This window comes from Camelina sativa, chromosome 14 (assembly GCF_030686135.1).
Source record: "Camelina sativa cultivar CO46 ecotype springtype chromosome 14, ASM3068613v1".
NCBI classification, from domain to species: Eukaryota; Viridiplantae; Streptophyta; class Magnoliopsida; order Brassicales; family Brassicaceae; genus Camelina; species Camelina sativa.
The window spans coordinates 18,250,745-18,276,171 of NC_141893.1; the positions used below are offsets into that span (position 1 = coordinate 18,250,745).

Here is a 25,427-nt window from a genome sequence, read left to right on the forward strand (position 1 = left end):
CGCCGCCGTTCATCCTTCTTCTTCCACCAAAACCCTAAACCGCCGTCTCCCTCCTATTTGCTCGAAACTAATTCCTGTTCACGAGCAAATCTGTGCTCGTGATCAAGTTCCATCCGAAACCAGTTTGAGGTTGGTTCGTGGTTCACGGTTCCGAGGTGAGTGCAGTACGTGAGCGGTACGTGGGTCGGGACGTGAGCGGTACAAGGAGCGGTTCGAGATCTGTTCGTGGGAAAGCAGTTTGCGGTTCTATTCGAGGTTTGTGAGAAATATCTGAGGTCTTTAGCTCCCATATCAAAACCGGTCAGACCCCTTTGGTGTTAAGGTAAAATCAAAATCTTGTGGGACCATATAATCGAACCTGGTCTTAAAGATTATTGAACCCTAAACATGCAAGTACACAACTAACAATGTTTAAGATCTCTTAATCCTATAAAACTCTAAAACCGGTCCTTTAGGATTGTTAGACTGTTTGTGAAATTACACCAAACTTTGTCAAGCTCAAAATCCGGTTGTTTGATTGTTTATTGTTGCTTGATTGTTTGCTGCATAAGAACCCTAGAACTAAACTGTTAAAATCGAGTTCCATAAGTGAAATATTAATCTGATTGTTCTAGGATATTTAAAATATGAAACTGCATGCATCCTTGAAATTGAAACGAATTTGCATAGGGTATTATTAATCGAATTTGGCATAGAATTTTCCTGTAAATTTCGGCTGCATAAGAACCCTAAAATCCTAAATTAAAATCGGAATCTAGAGAAATTCTAGTTCCCTAAAATTTGTCTAAATCCTAATTAGAAAAGGAAAAGTTAATAAAAGGAAAATTTCTAAATTATATTAAGAAAAGGAAATTCTATCTAAGTAAAAAGGAAATTGTTGCATGCTAGTTTCTATCTAGTTTTGTTTTCCATGCTTACCAAAAACCGAAAAAAAAAATTATAAGGCAAGACATGGTTCGGTCTTAAATACCGCATGACCTGAGTTTAATTTGATGGCATGGTTCGGTCTTAAATACCGCGTGACCTATTGATTGATTGCATGGTTCGGTCTCAAACACCGCATGCTAATGATCGGTTCTGTTTTATGCAGATGGCAAGGCTTAACAACCTAGACTATGCTGCCTTGAATGCTTCTGGAGACAACTATCTGCAATAGGCATTGGACACTAAGATCATGCTGAAGTCAAAGGACTTATTTGAGTGCATTGAGGAAGGTTTTGAACCATCCGATACGCAAAATTACAAGGCCATTATGCATATGCGCCATCACCTTGCTGAGAGTCTCAAGAATCAGTATCTCACCATACAGAATCCTCTTGACCTTTGGACAGAGCTTAAACGCAGATACGGACACCAACAAACGGTGCTATTACCAAAGGCTCAATTCGATTGGAAACACCTAAGGATCCAGGACTACAAATCCGTGGATGAGTATAACTCAGAGCTTTTTAGGATTGTCTCACTCCTTAGGTTGTGTGGTACTGAGGTGACAGAGAAAGAGTTGCTAGAGAAGACATTGTGTACTTTTAGCACTCACAACATACTACTTCAGCAACAGTACCGTGAAAAAGGTTTTAAAACCTATGGGGCCCTAATCTCGTGTTTGCTACTAGCTGAGCAGAACAATGAGCTGTTTTTGATGAATAGTGCTATGAGACCTCCTGGTACAGCCCCATTACCAGAAACACACAAGGTAGATGTGGCAAAGCAAAATTCTAATGAGCCTAAAGAGCCCAAGGAGACCAACTATGTCCACAGAGAAAGACACTATGGCCGTGGCCGTGGTGGTAGAGGACGTGGTGGTCGTGGACAGTACCAAGCTAGCCGCTTTGATGGTTATGGCCATGGAGGCCGTGGCCGTGGTGGTAGGGGCCGTGGGTCCTTTAAACCACAAAACAAGGCTAAATCGGTTTGTCACCGATGTGGTATGTCTAACCATTGGGCCAAGAATTGCAAAACACCTAAGCATCTTATTGATGCATATCAAGAAGTCTTGAAGAAGAACCCAGAAACCAACTATGTGCATCTCGATGGTGAAGATGACTTCGACCATGAGAATGATGACTCACTAGCCTATGAGACTTCCGATTGTTTTAAAGAAGATAACTAATTTTATGTTATGGCCTTGGTTTAAATTCTAAGCTTTTATGCTTTATTTTGGTTTATGTATTGGATAATTATTTTGGTTTAAATTCAATGATTTTATTTCAATATTTATTTGCTTGTTTTATTAAAATTTAAAACAAAATTATTGTCATTATAGAAATGGCCGAGGATATGAGTGTACTAGTGGTGGACAGTGGATCCAGCCACACAATATTAAAGGATAAAAGATATTTTATAAACCTCATAATGAAAAGTGCCAATGTTAGTACAATTGCGGGTATAGCAAGCTTAATAGAAGGGTACGACCAAGCTCATATATTATTACCTAATGGCACACATATTGAACTAAGTGATGCCTTGTACCCACCCAGCTCTAAGAGAAGCTTATTGAGCTTTAAAGACATTCGGTTGAAAGGTTATCATATTGAAACAAAGGGTGAAGGTAGCAAAGAATTTCTATACATTTACTGAAATTGTAAATGGACATAAGAAGGTCCTAGAGACTATACATGCACTAGCCACTGGTTTATACCATGCTAAGATTAACATGATAGAAGCTAACTTGGCAAATCACAAAATGTTCAACGAACAGTTCACTCTATGGCATGACCGGCTTGGTCATCCGGGTACGAACATGATGCGTAAACTGATTAATAGTTCAAATGGGCACACCCTTAAAGAGAGAAAATTTATCCCTAAAAATCTCACGTGTTTAGCATGTGCACAAGGGAAACTTATTATACGGCCATCACCAGCCAAAGTCAATAAAGAGACTTTAAACTTTCTGGAAAGGATACAAGGTGATATATGTGGACCAATACACCCACCTTGTGGGACGTTTAGATATTTTATGGTTATGATCGATGCATCAACCAGATGGTCACACATTTGCTTGTTATCCACAAGGAACCTAGCATTTGCTAGGATGTTAGCTCAAATTATAAGACTAAGAGCACATTTTCCAGATTTTCCACTTAAGACTATACGTCTAGACAATGCTGGTGAATTTACATCCCAAGCGTTTAATGATTACTGTATGTCCATGGGGGTGAGTGTGGAACATCCTGTGGCACATGTCCATACACAAAACGGATTAGCTGAATCCTTCATTAAACAAATACAATTAATTGCTCGACCATTGCTAATGAGATCAAAGCTTCCTGTGTCGGCTTGGGGACACGCAGTTTTACATGCAGCAGAACTTATACGCATCAGGCCATCTAGTGAACACAAATATTCACCATCCCAATTATTAACGGGTCATGAGCCAGACATATCCCATCTCAAAACATTTGGTTGTGCCGTTTATGTACCTATTGCTCCACCACAGAGAACTAAGATGGGACCTCAAAGGAGGATGGGAATATATGTTGGATATGAGTCTCCCACCATTATAAAGTATCTTGAGCCAACCACATGAGATTTATTTAAGGCCAAATACGCGGACTGTCAATTTACAGAATCCGAATTCCCTATGTTGGGTGGAGAGACTAGCAAGCTGGTTAAAGAATTAACATGGAATCAAACATCCTTGAATTGGCAAGAACCTCGGACTCTAGCCTGTGATGCAGAGGTCCAGAAAATTATACATTTGCAAAAGCTAGCTATACAATTGCCAGATTCCTTTGCTGACCCAAAGAGAGTAACAAAATCGTACATACCAGCTTGTAATGCACCAGTGCGTATTGATGTTTAGAAGGAACACAATAATCAAGTTGCTACAGAGTCTAAGCCACGTTTAAAACGAGGTAGACTATTAGGTTCCAAAGATAGGAACCCTCGGAAGTCTAAAGGTGCAAAACAGACCGAGGTTAAGGGAATTACAGAAAATACAGACATAGTCGCGGCAAAGCCTAAGGTACCAAATGAGGTTTGGGACGCTGAACCTCAAGGTCCTGAAGGTATTGATAATAATGAGATCTCAATAAATTATATCATGTCTGGAATTCAATGGAACCGTAAGGATGTCGACATCGATGAAATATTTGCATACAAGGTATTTGCATACAAGGTAGCACTTGAGATAAATGAGGATCATGAACCCACGTCTATATCAGAGTGCACTCAAAGTAAAGATTGGCTAAAGTGGAAAGAAGCCATTGATGTGGAGTTAAACTCTTTAAAGAAGAGAAGTGTGTTTGGTCCGATCTTAAGGACAACACCTGAAATAAAGCCAGTTGGACATAAGTGGGTCTTTGTAAGGAAGAGAAATGAGAAAAATGAAATCGTGAGATATAAAGCACGGCTTGTAGCACAAGGATTCTCTCAAAGACCAGGAATAAACTATGAGGAGACATACTCCCATGTGATGGATGCAACAACATTTAGGTACTTAATAAGTCTGGCTATAAGAGAAAAACTGGATTTGCGGTTAATGGATGTTGTAACCGCATACTGATATGGTCCACTGGATAATGAAATATATATGAGATTACTAGAGGGTTTTGAGCTCAAAGATAAGAGTGGTTCTCGAGAACAGTACTGCATTAGGCTGAACAAATCCCTTTATGGACTGAAACAGAGTGGTCGAATGTGGTATAACCGATTAAGTGAATATTTAGCTAAAGAAGGCTATAAGAATGACCCAATCAGTCCATGTATATTTATAAAGAAGTTTGCAAACAAAGGGTTTGTAATTATAGCAGTTTATGTGGATGATTTAAACATCCTTGGGACCTCTGGGGAAATCGCCCAAACAATCGAATATCTAAAGAAAGAATTCGAGATGAAAGACCTAGGCAAGACAAAATTCTGTTTGGGATTACAGCTTGAGTACATTGGTAATGGAATCCTTGTGCATCAAAAGGCATAAACAGAAAAGGTACTCAAGAGGTTTCATGTGGACCAAGCTCACCCATTGACCAGCCCAATGGTTGTTAGAAGCTTAGACTTGGACAAAGATCCATTCGGTCCAAAGAAGACCGATGAAGAAGTTCTCAGACCTGAAGTGTCATACCTCAGTGCTATAGGAGCGTTAATATTCTTGGCTAGCCACATTAGACCGGACATATGTTTTGCCGTGAACCTCCTAGCAAGATTTAGTTCTTGTCCAACCCAAAGGCACTGGAATGGAATTAAGCATTTACATCGTTACCTACAAGGGACAACAGATTTGGGTTTATATTATACTAACCATAACAAAGAAGGTTTAGTTGGTTTTGCTGATGCAGGTTACTTATCGGATCCGCACAACTCTAGGTCTCAAACCGGCTATGTGTTTACGCATGGTGGTACGACGATCTCGTGGCGTTCTATGAAGCAAAGAATTGTGGCCACTTCGTCTAACCATGCGGAAATCCTAGCAATTCATGAAGCCGGACGAGAAAGTGTATGGTTGAGGTCGATGACTCAGCACATTAGGGCGAATTGCGGTATGATCGAAGACAAAGAGCCAACCGTAATCTATGAAGACAATACGGCCTGCATCGCACAGCTCAAGGAAGGTTACATCAAGGGAGATCGGACGAAGCACATCCTACCAAAATTCTTCTTCACACATGAACTACAAAAGGTCGGAGAAGTTCGAGTGGTGCAAGTGCAATCATGCGACAACTCAGCCGATCTCTTCACTAAGGCATTACCGACAACAACGTTCAAGAAGCTCACACACCATATTGGAATGCGGAGGCTTAAAGACTTAGGGTGATGCTTGGAACAGGGTGAGCAATGCATGTTGTACTCTTTTTCCTTCACCGTGGTTTTGTCCCATTGGGTTTTCCTGGTAAGGTTTTAATGAGGCAGCAACCCCCTAACGTATTGCATCGATCCCTCAGCATCGGCATGGTTATGTCATCCAAGGGGGAGTGTTATAAACCACTTAAGGATGGACTCCATAACCAGGCCCATATACGGTCACGGTCCATGAAGCTCATCGACTAGAAGCAAAGGCCCATCGGCCATGAGTATTAGACTAAGTCGGTTATGGGCTTAGGCCTTTGTATTTACTATATATATGTAACCTCATTCGATTATCAATAATAAGAACAAGAGATTCTATACTTTGAATTCTCTAGTTTACAACACTCTAGTAATTAAATTTTCCGAAAATAAATGAAAGTTGCATCTACTATTTAACTTGTAACCAATTAATCTATAATCTATTTGTAACCAGCTTATTAAAATTATATAGTCTACAAAATAATAATGTTGTATATTTCCATTTTATTATAAAAGGATAAATTAAACAAAAATTTAAGAAATATACACGGTGACAGCCAAAACTGATAGTGTTAGAATTATCTAAAAAAAAAGAAATAAAAAGATGTAAGCTTATGGTCTCTCGAGAGATCAAATTCATGAAACTTGGGTTTGAAAGGTTTTACTAAATCTGAGATTCAAGGTCGATATCATGGCCTAAAGCCCAACAAGTAAGGATTTTATATATTAAAATATTATTTTAAATTTTAACCCGCAATATACCGCGTGTATATAATTTTTATTATTATTTATATTTTATATTGTATTTGTTTGTTAAATATTGGATGTTTTCCAAATAAAGGAATAACTAAATTTCCTGACTGTTTGTGCGACTAAATGTTTATATTATTTTTTTAATCCAAAATATAGATCATGACCATTTGTTTGTTATATTTAGTTTATTTTGTTTATTGTTTAAGATTTTATTTTGATTTTTAATTATTATAACAGAAAAAATAAGGGATCTAAATACATAGTAAGTCTTTTATACGCTATGTCACATTTTTCCTAATGATTTAATTATTTTACACAATCTTAGTTAAATCAACTTAATTTTTATATGTCAAATATTCTAATATTAAAACTGTTGACTATGATACCTTGGTTTCAGAGACTTGCTGAGAGATTTAAAAGAATTGATTTGACCATCTATGTCACCAAAGTGCACTTATCTTTTCGGTCAAGGGTCCTCAGAGAACTCCAGAGTGAAGCGTGCTTGAGCTGGAGTAGTCTCAGGATGGGTGACCTTCCGGGAAGTGATTGTCGACACTGTGCGAGTGAGGACAAAACACATGGAAAGATCATGTGGTGATTTGTAGGGATGGTAACAAGTCTTTAAAGCCTCCCGGACGTACCAAACCGGCCGTCAGATATGGATGGGCTCACGGCCCTAGTAAGAGGACGTGAGGTCCATTAAGAAAGGTGGGCCCATGGACTGGGATTGGACATGAGGCCCACTAAGAGGTGGCGGTCGGGACGTTACAAGTGGTATCACTGCCGAACCCAGACGAGTGTGGAGTCGAGTGGGCTCACACAGTCAGGGGATGACGGTCTTGGTGCGCAAAGAGGACGTTGCGATCGGTTAGAGAAGGTGAATTGTGACTTCCCGGTTTCAGAGAATTGATTAGGCCACCTATGTCACCAAATTGCACTTATCTTTTCGCTAAAGGGTCCTGAGAGAACTCCAGAGTTAAGCGTGCTTGAGCTGGAGTAGTCTCAGGATGAGTGACCTTCCGGGAAGTGATTGTCGAAACTGTGCGAGTGAGGACAAAACACATGGAAAGATCATGTGGTGATTTGTAGGGATGGTAACAAGTCTTTAAAGCCTCCTGGACGTACCAAACCGGCCGTCAGATATGGATGGGCTCACGGGCCTAGTGAGAGGACGTGAGGTCCATTAAGAAAGGTGGGCCCATGGACTGGGATTGGACATGAGGCCCACTAAGAGGTGGCGGTCGGGACGTTACAAGAGGTATCACAGCCTAACCCAGACGAGTGTGGACTCGAGTGAGCTCACACAGTCAGGGGATGACGGTCTTGGTGCGCAAAGAGGACGTTGCGATCGGTTAGAGAAGGTGAATTGGGACTTCCCGGTTTCAGAGACTTGCGGAGAGGTTTGAAAGAATTGATTAGGCCACCTATGTCACCAAATTGCACTTATCTTTTCGCTAAAGGGTCCTGAGAGAACTCCAGAGTTAAGCGTGCTTGAGCTGGAGTAGTCTCAGGATGAGTGACCTTCCGGGAAGTGATTGTCGGAACAGTGCGAGTAAGGACAAAACACATGAAAAGATCATGTGTTGATTTGTGGGGACGGTAACAAGTCTTTAAAGCCTCCCGGACGTAGCAAACCGGCCGCCAGATATGCATGGGCTCGCGGTCCTAGTTAGAAGATGTGAGGCCCATTAAGTAAGGTGGGCCCATGGACAGAGATTGGACATGGGGTCCACTAAGATGTGGCGGTCGGGACGTTACATTGACAAATAGTAAAATGAGGATTTAACCTTTGTTAGCACAAATATAATGATATTTTAATAATTCCAAAATGTCCTCTTTATAACTCATCTACTATATAACCATATTATATAGTAATTTAAAAAAATTTAATTTTACATATTTGTAATATTTTAAAATTTCATTAAGTTTATATATATTAATTATAATATTAAATAAATATGAATCGAAGTTCTTCTTACGTTGAATCAAAGTTCACAGGTTTTGGAAAACAAAATAGGAATCAAATTGTTGTTTTCTTTTTTTTTTGCAAAGTTATAGAATATATTCAATACATAATAGAAAGTGTGGTTAAATATATCATATCTTCTATTTCCATATTAATTCTGCTATATTTACTGTAGTTGGAATGGTATATAAAATATTTAGGAAACAAAATCTAAAATAATGATATTTTTGGAAATTTTTTAGGGATTAATTTTATAAATAAATTTTTAAATAAGTACAAATAATAGGGTAAAATCCAAAATATATTTCAAAAATATATATAGATAAGTATGAGGGTATTAAAAACAATAAACTCCTACTTTACAGTGGTTGTTCCCTAGTTTACAAATATATTTTTGCTTCAGCGGTCTATTAGTGTTGGGCATGCTCTGTCGAGACCTCATACAGAACCTACCAAGCAAATAATAGTCAGGTGGCTTCTGCTTCATGGTCACCATTGGGCCTCTTTTGATACTCTTGGTCTTGGGCCAAACTCTCTCGTGTGAGTGATGCATGTGACTATAATGGATGGATTCTACAAACCTTCGATTCGCAACTAAATATGCACACTTTCTTTATAACCACTACTCTACCATCTAGGTCCAAAGGTAAAGACATATACTGTTGAGGTCATATAAGCTTTGAGCCTTTGACCATTTTCAAGAAGGCTTAACCTGAGAATCATTAAGGTCTCGTGAATATAAAGTGGCATGGTCCAATGATATTTGGTTTGAAGGGGGCAACCCTAAGATTTGCTTCATGGGGATTAAATGTCCCAACAAAATGCAGCATTTACTCACAAAGTGATGAAACTTGGGAGCACCTAATCCTTTCTTAGCTTTTAAGGAATTTTATATATGTGGCATTATGTGCAACTATGGCTGGGGATTTTTCTCACCATGTACCTTCTTTTTTTTTTTTACTAAAGCAGTAAATATCATATTAAATGAAAGAGAATCGGGTTTACCAATTTGTTACCGAGCTAATTGGTTCCTTGGCTAAAAAGAGAAAAAAACAAGGAAGCAAAGGGATGACATCTGAGGGACATAAAACAAGTAAGCAGAAGCCTTTTACATAATCCAAAGGGACATGAGGTTTCTGAAATTATTCCTTTGTTTTTGGGTAGTGATAGAGTTGATAATCTCCCGTTCAATCTGCTTGAATATTGCCTGCGAGGAGATGTACCTTCATTACTTGGAGGTCTCTAATCGCCTGAACCGCTCTCAAAACCGCCATCCTACGAGAGTCATTGCTCAAACATATATATACCACATTTGGAGTGAAAGGAACAATTTCATTTTCACTAGTATATATATTTATGTTTGAGCAACGACAGCTCAAAGGAAGCTAGTGAAAAGAACAATTTCATCTTGAAAAAATAACTTGAGCACACGATTTTATAATTTAGGAGCTAGTATGTTAATTACAGAGGAATCAAATGACCTACCCAAAATCTTGTGGCTTTCGCTTTTTGTTGTGGAGAGTAAAAACCAAATTCTTTTATAATAATAGAAGGACGATACTCGGGTTAATAGGATGAACCAATTCATTCACCTCTCTTATTTAAGTCAATCAAATAATGTCATGTCATATTAAATTAAATAAATAAAATATATATTAATAGATATTTTAAAAATTCAATAACAAAAAATTGAAAAAAAATAATTTAAGTAAATCCAAATCGAGCCATTATTTTGTTTAGTTATACAATCTAAATCATAGTTTTCCTTTATAAACCTAAACCAAAATATAACTTCTTTTACTTGTAAAATCAAAATTTTAATTCTTATTTTTCAATCTAAACCGACATATAATAATATTTTTTAATTATAAAATTTAAATCTTAAGTTTAGTTGTCATCCAAACCGGCATATAATTTTGTATAATTTTAAAATATAAATCCTATCTATAAATTCAAACCGACATATAACATTGAAATCAAAACTTAATAATAAGCTATTAGTTTTTTAAATAAATAATGTTAAAATTTTAAGATTTTCCTTTTATTATGTGGTATCTTATCATATAAAGTTGAGAATTTGTTATAAATACCTTTTTTGAGATACCAATTTTCTAAAATACCATTTATTTGAATATTTTAATTGTACCCTCTTTTACACAATTACAATATGTTAAATTAATTCTTAATTTTTTTCCATGAAAGGGTATTTTTGAAAAGTGACATATAAAAAAGGCATATAATTTTGTATAAATTTAAAATATAAATCCTATTTATAAATCCAAACCGACATATAACATTGAAATCAAAACTTAATAGTAAGTTATTAGTTTTTTAAATAAATAATATTAAAATTTTAATATTTTCCTTTTATTATGTGGTATCTTATCATATAAAGTTGAAATTTTTTTATAAATACCTTTTTTGAGATACCCGTTTTCAAAAATACCATTTATTTGAATATTTTAATTTTACCCTCTTTTACACAATTACAATATGTTAAATTAATTCTTAATTTCCATGAAAGGGTATTTCTGAAAAGTGACATAGAAAAAAGGCATATAATTTTGTATAATTTTAAAATATAAATCCTATTTATAAATCCAAACCGACATATAACATTGAAATCAAAACTTAGTAGTAAGTTATTAGTTTTTTAAATAAATAATATTAAAATTTGAATATTTTCCTTTTATTATGTGGTATCTTATCATATAAAGTTGAGAATTTGTTATAAATACCTTTTTTGAGATACCAATTTTCAAAAATACCATTTATTTGAATATTTTAATTTTACCCTCTTTTACACAATTACAATATGTTAAATTAATTCTTAAATTTTTTCCATGAAAGGGTATTTTTGAAAAGTGACATAGATGTATTTTTGAAAATCCCCAAAAAAGTTTGGTTTTCAAATTTTGTAACTCACAAGTAGAAAACCAAAAGTTTGTTTTAACAAGTTTTTGAAAAGTATAACGATAACTATGAGAAAATAACTATATTCTACAAGTTTTTAAAAAGATAACTCTAATACGTATAAAGACAACAAAATTCATTTAAATAAATTATTTAAAGTGAAAGGGTTATTACAAAAAAATCATAAAATTAAAAACTCTTAAAACGTTAAAATTTAAATCTAATATGTATATATGAAAATTAATGTTTTATATTTTAAATATATAGTTATAAAAAATATAAATTTAAACATTTTTAAAATATAAAAACATAATTATATTATGTATATAAGAAGTTTGTTTTTCAATAATTTAATTTTAACATATAAAAAGTTTATTTTATTCTTTTCCTATATTACTTTTCAAAAATACCTTTTCATGTTCTCCATTTTCAAAAATATTCTTTTCTATGTATAAAATGATTAAATTCTAAGCCCTAACATCAAATACAAGACCCTACTCCCTCAAAACTATACCCTAAATATAAAATATAGCATCCTTGTTTTTTTTCCTTATGAGGTTGTATTATTCTTATGATGATGTTTGATATTATAAAGTACAACTACACAAAAATTGTATAAACGATCCCATATTTTCAACATTTTTATTATGAGACCAAGCTAATCTATATATGCGTGTTTACGTAACTCAACGCATCTGTTAACGTATTATGCATATATATATTTTTAACTTTTTTACATGAAGTAAATTATTACTTAGGACAACGATATATATAAAAATATCTTAGCCAATGTTGCTTTTCTAAAAAATTTAGTGGTTTTCCTTTTTTTTAACAATTATTTTTTGTTAATTTTCAAATATTATAGTTCTTATTATGATATAGACTAAAATGCATATATTGTGTTTGATATAAGTTTGTAATTATTTAAGATAAAGTATGTAAAAATTAGAATATGTTTATTATGATATAAATAGTTAAATTGTATTAAAAATAGATATAGTGAATTTCAAATTCGTTTTTTTAATTCATTAAAATATATAGACAATCACTCATATTTAAATTATTATCAATTTATTTATTGTTTTTACCCGCTTATTAATGCGACCCTTCTCTAGTAATCAAAAAGAAACCTATTGATACTGATAACATTAGAAAGCACTCCAAATCCAAATCGCAATGGGTTATAAACTTATAATAACTTATAAATATTTCCTTTTCCTTAGAATTTATTTCCTTTTCCTTTCCTATATAATATACCTTTAAACCGTCTGAAGAAAAAGTTTCATTATTACTTGTCTACAAATTTAGATTTGATATCATTCAAAAGGTTTCACACTAAAGGTTAAAGTTACGATCTAGGGTTCTTCAATTCTCTCAATTTTTCTGTTTTTGTTTTTAGGTTCTTCTGTCACTGCATCCTAAAGCCCTCCACGATGAATTCTTCAGACATATCGATCCTCTCGAAACAGATGGAATCGTTATCAGTGACTCACCGCGTTGTCCGTAACAACAAGAGATTGCCTCAATCTAGGTATTCTCCTTACACTAAAGAGACTAATCTTACCAGTTATGAGAAGCAGAAAGAAGAGGCTGTGCGACTTGGAGTTGACCTCTCGCTCTCTGTGGCTGAAGCAATGTTCTTGTTATCTGATGACATGCGTTCTATGTTACTGTTTTGTCTTTGGCTATTGAAGTATGCAGGGAACAAAGACATTAACGCTCCTGTGGTAGGAAGGTTGTTTTGTGTCATCCTATATGTGTTTGAAACATATATCAAACCTAAGAATGGAGTCTATCAGGAGGACGGTGGCAAATCAAACCAATGGGGACTGATCGTAAAGACTCGCCAGAATTTTACGTTTGGAATCAGGGAATTGGATCGGTTTGTTTTGATAATCAGAAAGTACAGAGAAAGCTCTCTTGGTGTAGTAGTGAAACCATCTGATTTTGAACATTACAACCAAGAGCTGAAGAAGCTAGAGGAGACGTTGAGGTCTTCCAAAGATATTTCAGCAGAGGCGAATGGGTTTGCGAGAGAAGCCATAAAGTCTAACATTCTTTATTTGTGGAAGTCTCTATTTGAAACATCACAGCCAAAGGTGATAAACCCTAGGACTAGAATTCTTGAGATGTTTAGGCCTCTCTTTAAACAACCAAGGGAAGATGATTGCTCTAGTCTTATTGCTTCTTTACACATATGAATCAGAGTCATCAGGTGATTTAATAGGCTATAAAAATCTGTTAGTCGTGCTCTTCTTTTCATATGAAATCTGTGTTTTTTACATATGCTGTCAGTGTTAGATCTATACATCTTTTTCTTCCTTTCTCTGGGGTTTTTTTTTTCTTTTTCTCGTGCTCATCTTTTCTCTGTTATAAACTCCACAACACGAAAGATCATATGCAAAGACAGGAATGTAAAACACATTTTGTACCCACTACCCAATTTCACTCAACTCTTCATTGATAATCATATATAGTAATTCTCATCCACTCCATCATCTCTGAAGAGTGTCATGTTGTTTTAATTATTTTCTCAAGAAAATTCAATATTTTTGGGTATACCTATATAAAGCATTCTTGACATGTTGAAGAGACGTACACATATGTGAATGCTGATCAAAAACACTGAAAGTGAAGAGAGTAATCTGTAGTTTTTTTGGTGAAGATTACATGTTGGCTCTATATAAAGCAATCTTGATATCTTGAAGAGCCTTCTGCAACAAGTTGAACAAATATTGTGTCAGGGGACATCAGAGACACGTGAACCAACAGATTCAAGTGATATTGATAGGGACAATTTTAGAAAGTATGTCTAACGGCAGAAAATTTAATCTCATTTTGTATCACTCTTGGGTCACATAAATCAAATAAGCATTCCCCTAATTGGTGGGATAGTCCCTGATAATTTGCAAGTGTATTGCAACAATGCAGAAGGAGAACATATATAAGTTAAGATCACAGTTTAATAAAGCGTTTTAAGATCTCAACTTTAGCAAAGGATCTTTGGAATCTCGGGTAGAAATAAAATTTGTTGTGCCAAAATAAGAATCAACCCTTATCCAGGCTCTATCCATTTTGCAGCAACACTGAGATAAGTGATAATGTATCTTTAACACTAATTAATTAGCTGATATTGAACCCTCGTCGTTGCAGAGGACCAAGATCTTTGTGGTGTATGTACAGTCTAAAATTGCTATGAGAAAACTGAAACATGAACATCGATTTCTTTTTCTTTTCCTGCTCAAAAAACTTTCGCATTCTCTTCTCCACTTAGTTCCAAATCCTCGAAAAAATCATCGGGGAGGGGATTATTTACAAATTCATTCACTAAATCTTATGCTGCCACTTATTCAAACTCTCCTTCATTGATCACTTCAAACTCTTCTAACACGAATTCGTAGCTCGTGTCAACGGAGTAGGATAGATCGAGAGACTCCCACAAGAACTCAACACGCTTCTTGGATCGTGACGATGATAAAGAAGAATAGGAGTAACTCCGTGCCTCGTGTCAATGAAGTACGATAGATCGAGTCATGGAACAATGTAGTTCTTGGATCACCGTGTCCATTAGAAATATTGACAAATGAATACATGTATATATCAAGAAATGGCGTCATCATAAACAAACGGGTCGAACGAAATTGGGTCGGTTCAGACTCGATAGTAATTTAGTTACTAATAATAGGCTTTAGGCCCACTAACTCGATATCTATAAACAAACTACGAGATTTATTAACTGGTTAGATATTTCTATATAATAAAATGAAAGTACACAACATTTTTTTATCGACTATATAATTTTTATTAGTTGATTATAAAATAGCTTATAGATTAAATTAAACATAGGTTCGTTAAAAAAAAGGGAAAAAAATAATTGGTCATTTTATGGGCTATATACTACAATTAATAGTATTCCAAAGAATCCTCTTAAAATTTTTATTATTTTATGTATTGTTATACCATATATACTATTAGCCGTAAAAATGAATAAAATCTTAACAATTAATCACACTTAATCGTAATTTCTGAAATCTTATTATACAGTTAAAAATAAAATCTTACCTAACATCCTTCCAAGCTTTTAATATAAATCATTCAGAACTGAAAGAATTCACATGAAAGAATTCCAAGAAATATGAGCACGGGCAGAAATTTCAAGAAATATGATTTCTCAGATTAAATTAAAGTTTGGAATAATGTTGTTTGGTATACTTTCTCGGTCAAGATGATTTTGACAAACATATGTTACATATTTAGTCCTAAAATTAATATGCGGTATACTTTGGATTAAGTCATAGAATTAACAATCAAAATACAATATATAATTTTAAACACTAAACAAATCAAATAAAAAAACAAAAAATAACTTTTTTTTATTACACAACTTAACTCGCAGTATGCCGCGGGTAAACTTCTAAATCTACTAGAATATATCTTACAAAATAGTTGTTATTTTCATAAGTTATATTCATCATATAATTTCATGACATAGTGTTCCGTCCAAAAAAACTTTTAAAATAAATAAAATAATCACAAATATGATGTTTTGAATTAAAATTACAAAATAAACAAACGAAATTTTAATCTGTGATCTAGCACGGGTCATATTCTAGTTCTATACATTTATTACGCTGAATTAAAATAACGTTTACCTTCATTTGTAACTTCGGGTTTTTGGATGCAATTCAGGTCATTTGGTAGATATATTTTGGATAGTTTTAAAGTTATGTCCTGTTTTTTTTTTTTTTTTTTTTTTGACAATAGTTATGTCCTGATTCAATTGATAAATTTTAGTTTGGTATGGTTAATTCGGTTCGATTCGGCTTGTATACATTGATGATTAATATATATATATATATATATATATATAAAAAATCGATACAAATTATGAACACGAATAGTTGGGGTCAAACTCACAAGATAAAACACTTCAAGTTAGGACGGAGTGTTAGTTTAGTCAAAAAAAAATTATTTCAACTTAGGTTTACAAAAAACAAAAAAAAATTGAGGCCGACTCACATACCAAATTAACGAACCAAAAACAAACTGAATTAGCATGGTCTAGGGCCTCTAGGCTTCACGTACAATAATTACCGAGAAACATAACAGTAAGTTATGGAAGTTGATATTACTAATTTCTATACTAAATAGCACACGACACATAAGCTTAGCTGCACAAAAGAACGTAAAACCTAAAAAGAATAAAAACAACGTAAAACCTACCCACATGGTCTGAACTCTAAAGACTTGCAGATTCTACAACAAAATCCTTTATCATTACTTAAATTGCTTGGGGTCCTCTCGATCACATATCAATCCGACATATTCTTATTTTTATATATGTACACCGTACGTACGTACGTGTAGGAAGTATGAATCACACTTTTTTTTTTTTTTTTTTTTTGTTCTTTTTAGGAACCGCACTCTTACTACATGCCTTTAAGCTGATAGTGCCTACTTTGAACCATACATTTTGAAATAACTAGATTATTGCTCTAAAAAAATGAATGGTATATACTTTGTATTTAAACAAAACAAAAGATGAGATCCAACACACAAAATAGCCTAAGAACGAGATGGTTAACTAATCTATAAATAAAAGTTAGGACTATCAGTATAAATTTCTATGAGATTTTAAATTTTAATAAGTGAATATAAAAAACTGATCATGAATTTTATTTTGAGCTCAGGCAAAATACATATACTTACTATCTTATGAGTTATGACCCGTGCTACCACACAACTTGATATTCATTTAAGATTTAAAATTGCACAGATATGTTTAAAAAGTAACTAATGTTATTATATCTTGTTCTTGTTAAATATTTATTTTAGTTAAATTTATTTCTGTATATTTTTGGATCTTATTAAATCCTTCATAATATAATGCTTGATAAGTTTTTTTTGTTTTGTATTCAACTATAATTTTTTTTTTTAAAAGTAGTTATAATTATGAGCCGTACAATACCATTATTAATGTGTCATAAAGTTATAATTATGTAATATGTTTTAAAGAGGAAATAAGTTATATTACTCTGTGGATTAATTAAGTTGATTATACAATTACAAATAATGATTACAATTATTTGGAATACAATTGCAAATATGTGAAATAAATAATAAAATTTAATAATCAAATTGGAGGCCATGCTAATGATATCCCTCTTGGATCAAATACATCTTCTAAAACACACTTATTGGCAGATCATGCTACGAATGACTTCACAGAGTCCCCAAGGTATCTAATTTGTGTCATAGGCTTCCACAGAAATGTATCTCCTCCATGTACCACATCGACAAAGACTTTGACTGCATTTGGTCCAAGAGGAATATCATTAACCAACGCTTTTGGTTCATTACACTGCCAACGGCCTTCAGCCACCACTCCATCATTTCTACCAAACCAGTCCAGCAGTTTGCAATTGTTCAAACAATCTGTTGTTGGGCTCTATCAAATGCAGAAAATAATAAACTCAGAAACCAGCAACATATGAGAATAAGAAGTATGGTTTTGAATAAGAAACTTTTACCCTAAGTGGAATCTCTTCAGCATAAAATCTCATGTGGTCTATAAGAACACATTTACTTTCAGGCCATGCAATCATTTCACCAATAGCTTGCTCAACATTAAACATCCCTACTGAAGGTCTCCAAAGAAAGGCTTTTGTGTTTATTTCTTTCTCAACCAAAACTTTAACAGAAAGAGGGCCCAAGGGGATGTCATTGATGAAGTCCTCCAAATCTGATGATAAAAGAAGTCCCTCAGCCACATTTTCATCAGTACCAGACCAGTCAACCAACACACAATGACAACATGCTTGCATGCTAACACTCAACCATAATTTTATTGAAAAACGTGAGAATTGGTATGAACACAAATAACTAATCTCAATTTAGCTTACTCTTGCTTTTGTAAGAGCTGAGTTTTCACCAACTTTAGGTTCTTGCATGTCACATAAAAAACAAAGTAAGAATGTCAAAATGTTTCTTCGTCTCGAAAGGCAGTTTCCAAAGAGCGACGTAGATCATTGATATGAGCAAGGGAAAAGGAGGCATCAATATGTGCATCACCAATCTCTTATATTAATTCCTTTATGCGGACAGCTGATTTAGTACCATGGATCCTTTTCCAGACAGATATATCTCTTCTACAGTGCTTTATTCTCTCATATAAAGAAAGGTGTTGTGTGTCTATACCGTTCCAGCTTTGTTCTACCACACTTTTGATATCAGGGACTGTACACAATCGTGTATCAAGCTGAAAAGGTTTAATACCTGTCTCTGTTGTTCTTCTAATCTTGATGATGGCTGGACGATGATCAGATTCTACCATTTCAAGGTAGACGACTTCATAGGCTGGATAAGTAGCTTTCCATTGGTCATTAGCCATTGCTCGATCGAGCCAACACTACCTTGTATGCTTGCGTCTCTTTCCCGCCCAATTCATGTTATTTCCTTGGAAAGGAAGGTCAGAGACTTTGCACATGTTCACCATGTTCCTAAAATCTGTTAAGCTCCAATTTTCTCTTACTCTTCCACCTCTTTCTCATTCTTATATAAGATTTCATTGAAGTCGCCACACATCAACCATGGACCATTTCCATTTACTGCAATTCGTTGTAAGCGTGCCCAAAGAATATGTCTTAGTTTACGAATTGGGTGACCATAAACACAGGAGAAGTAAAAAGAAACTTCTTTACTATTGATTTTGCAGCCGATGATTCTCTCATCAACATCATAAAAACATACAGAAACAGTTTTTTCCAAAATAAAGCTAGACCACCCCCAATACCCAACAGAGATACACACTTAATATAATCATAATCTAACTGAGCAACAACATCACATATGACATCATCGGGATTCTTCGTTTCAACTAGAAAGAGTATGTCTGGGGAATAAGTTGCCTTAATCCCATTTAGGAGTCAAACTACCAGGGACCCTTTCAAGCGGCGGTAGTTCCAAAAGGTTGTATTCATGACGGCTCCGGTGGCTTATGGCCCACCATAACTTCACTGTTGGTATTTGGGTTGGTCAGAGTTCCTCTCCCTGTTCCTCTTGGTGCTTGCTCAGGTCTGTCTGTCGGAACCAGAAACCAATTACGGACCTCCAAGACTTCAAACTGTCAGATAATACACTTCGCATAGCATTTTTGCGTATCCTCCTTTTCGAAAGTCTGTCTCATATCACTATAGACCATAGGGAATTCAGCATGCCCTGTAGAGGTCGATGCCTCTGTTTCCCTCTTTTTGGATGCATTTGGGATACTTTCATCTTCAGTCTTCGCCGGGTTTATTTGGCGAATGAGTGCTGATGCCTCAGGTTGTTCGATGTCATCGCCTTCTGGATTGTAATCGGGATCATCATCATCCTCCTCTGGTGGCGGCGGTGGAGGGTTATTGCCAGAGGGAATTTCAGATACATCATGGGTTATCATCCCACATACAGTGCAAAAATTTCGAAGTTTTACATAACGAAACTTCAGGATACAATTCCTATCACCATACTGAAATTGACGTTGGAAGTGAAGTGGAGTGTCAATGTTCCACAATAGGGAGACCCAAACATAATCTACCTTTACTGCACTATCACCGCTGAAATCTGTTTCAATGAAGTGACCCAATAATTCGCCGATGTATGTAATCATTCAGAGAGTGAGAAAATGGGCTGGAATGCCTCAAATTTGGACCCAAAACGGAATTGTCTTTAGATCATTATCAGTGTTCGTCGGGTTCCAGATTTGGATCACACACATCCAATCATTAAAGGACCAAGGTCCCCGCCTTACAATCGTCGTCATGGATTCTTTCGTTTGGAATAAGAAATGAATCTTCTTATTCTCCAAGATCTGGCTTGTAACTTCGTCAGCATCGCCCCAAAGCATGGTCAGAGTGGTAAGCAGAGAACGAAGGTTCTGCTTCCAAAGATTGACTGGCTTCACAATCAAACTGAAGCGAGTCTCTTGGATCGCTTCTTCACACAAGTCAACAGCGAGGCTGATTTTTCAGCTTCAATTCCTAGAGCAATCTCTTGCATTTATCGCCGGAGCTTGTCCGCCATAATCAAAATGAACAAAGGAAAAATATTATTTTCACTCTGATCAACCTGATGGATCCAGAGAACTTCGCAGGGTTTATATAGATTTCAGCGGAGGACAGTTACGTTAGGTATAACCGTTTTACCGTTACCTAACCCTGAAAAAACTGCCGATAACCGGCAACAACCGCTCACAAAAGAGAAGGGGTACGACAAGAAGATGAAACGATGGGAAAGGAGAAATCGCCTCCCTCTCAATTTGTCTTAAAATGTTTCTTCAAATATTTATAACTATTTAAGTTAGTGTTTCTTAAATATGGATTGGAGATATAATTGTCAATAAACTATATTTAACATAATTTTCATAAGATTTTGAAAGTAAAATTAAGGGTTGTAATAAAAAATGGTGTTAAATGTTTATTTTGAGAAAAATATAGAAGTTTGCATATTAATAAATGATTTAAATATAATTGAAATATAAATAAATACTTAAAAATTTCAAATTTTATTTTAATAAAATTAGACTTATAATCATATCAACTATACGATGATAATCTTTTTTTGTCATCTGATGTTATTGATACTGCTTGAAATTTTACATTGTGAAATACATAAGCCGGCGGAAGACAGAGATATCCCCGGAGTCTAAGCCCAAAAGAGGGAGTCTAAGCCAGCGAACAAAGAATAAGTCCTAGGAAAAACCTAACAACTAGAAGGAAAGTTAAACCGCAATCGAAAGAGAACGAAACCCACAACTAAGAACAAAGACATACCAACGATAATAACTAAGGCAAACGCTATGTCTAAACAAACAAATCAAACTTCTCTTCTGAAGTTTCTGTGAATGAGCTGTATCAATGCTCCCCACGGCCAACACATCGATCAACAACTGCTTTCTCCTCTCACAATGAGAGACGATCTCTCCAACCCAAAATTCATAACCTGACAAGTAAAGGCCAAATTCAGAACCTCAATACACTTCCAGATGCGGCGAGATTATTGATGCGTCAAGGAGCGCCAAGATAGAAGCCATAAAAAAGCAAACATCCTCCAGATTCGGAAACGCTTAAGACAATGAGCGAAAAAAAACCACTTTAATTAGCTTCAAAATCCAGAATCAAGACTCATCTACAGAGGTTACCATCACCAGTAACTTCCACCTAAGATTAGAAGGATCTAAAGCAGAGAGCTAAGCATAAACTTCACACAAAAACCTCTTCTTAGAAAGGAGAGGAACTAAATGGGAAACTAATAGGTAGAACCAGGCTAAAGGTGAGCGGGAGTACAAAGGCCAGTGAAGTCTTCCTACAGAACACACATAAGCCAAACCAGCGGCATCACAACAACAAGAAGCACAAGAGCGAGAAAACAAATCTGGATTGTGAACCGGCAAGAAACAATGGTTTGTTTCGGTAGATCTCACATCCGACACCATCCTCCTCGCAAAAGCCACGAACCAAGCAAATCTGTTACGCTCGACCGCTTCCCCGAGACACCCAAAAGCACAAACTGATTGAACTAAAAAGAAAACCCCAATAGAAGGCCAAAAACTTTCCACAACTTAAAGAGAAATCATAGCAAGGGACTAAAGGTAGAAAAACAGATAGACCGGAGCCGGTGCTAGAGGAGCCACCGCACTCCAGTCTCAGATCTGAATAATACTTTGAGCGGTGGCTGGTTTTTTAGGTTTAGTCGAGAGAGAGTTTTTTTTAGGTTTCCCAATAGCGAGCTCTATACGATGATAATCTAAGGGGGTGGGGGTTATTGGATCCTTGATTTTAATGGATTTGAAATCCTTATAAGATTTGGAAATCCACATGGAATCCATGGATGTTAAAGTCAAAGAAAGTGGATTTGAAAATCCTAGAGAATAGAATTCAAAAGTTTTCAAATCCAAAAGTTATAAAAGAAATAGAACTTATAAAAATTATCTCTCATGTAGCATTCTCAAGTGAATCAGTCCGCATGTTTGATGCTATTGTCTCTCTCCACTCATTGGCATATTCTCTTTGTTGTTCTTGGGTTGTAAGTACTTCAGCATTATCATCATCATTAATTTCTTCGACAACTTCTTCTGCACTCTCAATTTCTTCTGGAAAAATATCCGTTCGACAAAACTTTTGCAGAAAATTATGTAAACCAACACATGCAAGTACAATCTTTGTTTGTGTCTTATAAGGAAAAGGAGGTGCATGCTTAAAGATTGCAAATCGAGATTTGAAAATACCAAATATTCTTTCAACCACGTTCCTTAGGGATGCATGACGATGGTTAAATAACTCTTTTGCATTTGCTGGTTGTGAATTTTAACCAGAAAATTCTTGTAGATGATATCTGACACCACGATAAGGAGCTAAAAAGTTTTGACGATTTGGAAATCCACAATCTACTACATAAAACTTTCCTGAAGTACAATAAGAATATACAATCACTTGTCATGTTGAGAAAACATATTTACAATAGGAAGACATGTACATACCTTCTGGAACTGGTAGTCGATTAGTGTTCCTTGTCAAAGCATCATTTAATACTTTTGAGTCATGAGCTGAACCTTCCCATCCACTAAGCACATACATGAATTCAAGATCAAAATTACAAGCAGCCAACACATTTTGCGATATATCACCTTTTCTGTTACGAAAAGAAGGCCTTTTTTTGTTGGTACCATTGCAAGGATATGTGTACCATCAATAGCTCCAACACAATCCTAAATAAAAAAAATATAAAGTTATATTCTATGAAAGATAATGAAAAAAAAAAAGCAAAAACATAATTATATGAAAAATATACCTTAAAATACGGATAAAATCTTGTACTTTCTCTAATTTTTGTAGGCACTGTAATCTCAGGCTTAGCCATTAAACTTGGAGCAATTTGATTTAGTGCCCGTAAAACTTTGTGAAAGTTTACACTTGTTGCAAACGATGACCTATCAAAAGTGTCTTTTGTACGACAATACCTTGAATTTTGGCCAACTATAAGAAGAAAAGTTGCAACCATTTCTTCAACACTAATATATTTTGTATCACATAGATCTGTATGCTCTCGGATATGAACACATAACTTTAGAAAAGTCTCGTGATACATTTGATACAACTGTTTAAAATCCGAAGGCTTTTTCTTTTTCATATTTTCTATATATATTTCACCTTCTCTTGTGATCGCACGTCAAATAGAATATTGCAATCGAGGTCGTTGGCATTTTCTTAAATATAGCATTTGAATTAAAATCAAGAGCACCAAAAATATAATATCACTATCTAACTCGTCATCATGTAATGCATCTTTTTCTCTTTCATCATGGACTTCTTGATACATGTTTGATGTACACCTGTGACAAAAAAAAAAGGTTGAAAGAATAATTAACAGAAAACTAATAAGTTAGAAAAGACGCATTACTTTATGGATGGTGCTCTTTCTTCGTGTAGCTTCCCGAGGAAATCGAGGATATGAACGGTGTCGTAGTGAGAAAGTAACAGTTTGTTCATATAGTTATGGATTTTTTTATTTTATGTACATTTTTATTTTATGTAAGTTTTACATTTTACAAAGGCACATAACTTTTTGTTTAATGTACATTTTACATTTTTCAAAGATACGAATATTCATAGAGAAAGTGTATATTACGATGTAAGTTAAAAAAGTGTAAGATTTCCAAATTTTTAATCAAAGATCCAATGGTGATATATTACAAATTTTTTTGTGAGTCAAGAAATTGTAATATTTCTAATTTTGTAACTAAAAATATTTGTCAAATCACCAATTTTTCATATGAAATATATGGTAAAGAAAAACACTATATATTATTGGATCACCATCGATACTTCTTCATTATTATAAGAAAGAGTTGGAGCACCTACGTCTCGACCATATTGTTCTTAACTTAGTTTGTAAGTGTCTTTGTTAACTTTTTAGTTTTTATATTACTTATTCTTTTAAATTTTTTTGTAGTGCATGCTCACTTACGTCTCGACCGTTAGTTTCTTCATTTTTTTTAATTATCATGTTATTTACTTGCAAGAAAAGATTTACGAGTTATGTGTTTTTTGTGTCACAGGTGTAGCACAAAACTTTAACCCAAAAAAACAATGAGTGAATCACAAGAAGATCGAGAAAAAAATATTTACCTTCCATGGACTCTACAAGAAACAAGAACGTTAATAGAATTACTATTAGACGGTGTTGCTGCGGGTTGGCGTGATTCAAGGGGTGTATTTAGCAAGTTTACAGTGGAAAGAAAAATACTGCCTATTATTAATGAAAAACATGGGGGTGGCAAAATTCATAAACACTACCTAAACAGAATGAAGACCTTGAAGGGAAAATACAATAGTGGTCTTGATCTTCTTCGTTGCAGCTCCGGGTTTGGATGGGATCCAAGCACAAAAAGGTTTACGGCTTCAGCTGAGGTGTGGGCTAATTATGTAAAGGTAAACTATATAAACTTTAGCTTTTCTTATGTTTTTCTAATACAACCTTCAAAAGAATATGGAAGGTTGTATCAATTTTTTAATTATTTGAATTTATTTATGGTGAAAATTTTAAGATAATAAGCAAATAAACTTTGAAATTTGTAACTATGCTAAATTATTTTTATTTTTATTTAGGGGCATCCGAATTTCAAAAAATTCCAAAATGAAACATTTGAAGAAGTTGATGATCTCAAAATCATATTTGAGGACAACGTAGCAACCGGTGGAAATTCTATTGGATTAGGTGATGGTACGGATGCTCAAACAAGTGGAACTGCAGGAACAAAGCAAACAAGTTCTACTGAAGATTTTTCTATGGATGTTGAGGAAGACCATGAAACACCTTTGTCTTTTGTATGCAGCAATGCAAGGGGCTCTCTAGACAAACTACCTTTAAGAAAGAAGCATAGAAGCAATACTAACAATGTAAGTGAACCATCAAGTCAATCTGAAGGTTCAACAGATGTCCATGCTGAGATGAATTCATTGACAACAGTAACTCATAAACTCTTCGATCTAATACA

At 34.8% G+C, this 25,427-nt stretch overlaps 1 protein-coding gene and 3 pseudogenes across 2 annotated transcripts; 2 read left to right on the forward strand and 2 right to left on the reverse strand.

Annotated features, from left to right (window-relative positions):
• Positions 1-12,864: 12,864 nt before the first annotated feature.
• LOC104742044 (uncharacterized) lies at positions 12,865-13,596 on the forward strand. Of its 2 annotated transcripts, XM_087482971.1 has the most exons (3): positions 12,865-13,119; positions 13,300-13,388; positions 13,431-13,596. In XM_087482971.1, the coding sequence occupies exons 1-3, from the start codon at positions 12,865-12,867 to the stop codon at positions 13,594-13,596; spliced, it is 510 nt and encodes a 169-aa protein (XP_087339097.1). The 2 variants fall into 2 exon arrangements, with proteins under 2 accessions (XP_087339097.1, XP_019091523.1); XM_019235978.1 differs by having other exon boundaries at positions 12,865-13,130; positions 13,266-13,596.
• A 5,924-nt stretch (positions 13,597-19,520) lies between these two features.
• Positions 19,521-20,455, reverse strand: LOC147928371 (uncharacterized; annotated as a pseudogene).
• Positions 20,456-22,365: 1,910 nt separating this feature from the next.
• Positions 22,366-23,290, reverse strand: LOC104743795 (uncharacterized; annotated as a pseudogene).
• A 1,445-nt stretch (positions 23,291-24,735) lies between these two features.
• LOC104742045 (uncharacterized protein At2g29880-like) lies at positions 24,736-25,300 on the forward strand (annotated as a pseudogene).
• Positions 25,301-25,427: the final 127 nt, after the last annotated feature.

What these genes read in the sequence shown, in the direction of transcription:
- LOC104742044 (XM_019235978.1), top strand. Translation starts at nt 12,865, where the DNA reads ATGGAATCGTTATCAGTGACTCACCGCGTTGTCCGTAACAACAAGAGA. An exon ending in AACGCTCCTGTGGTAGGAAG is followed by an intron (nt 13,131 to 13,265) that starts GTTGTTTTGTGT and finishes GTTTGGAATCAG; the next exon opens with GGAATTGGATCGGTTTGTTT.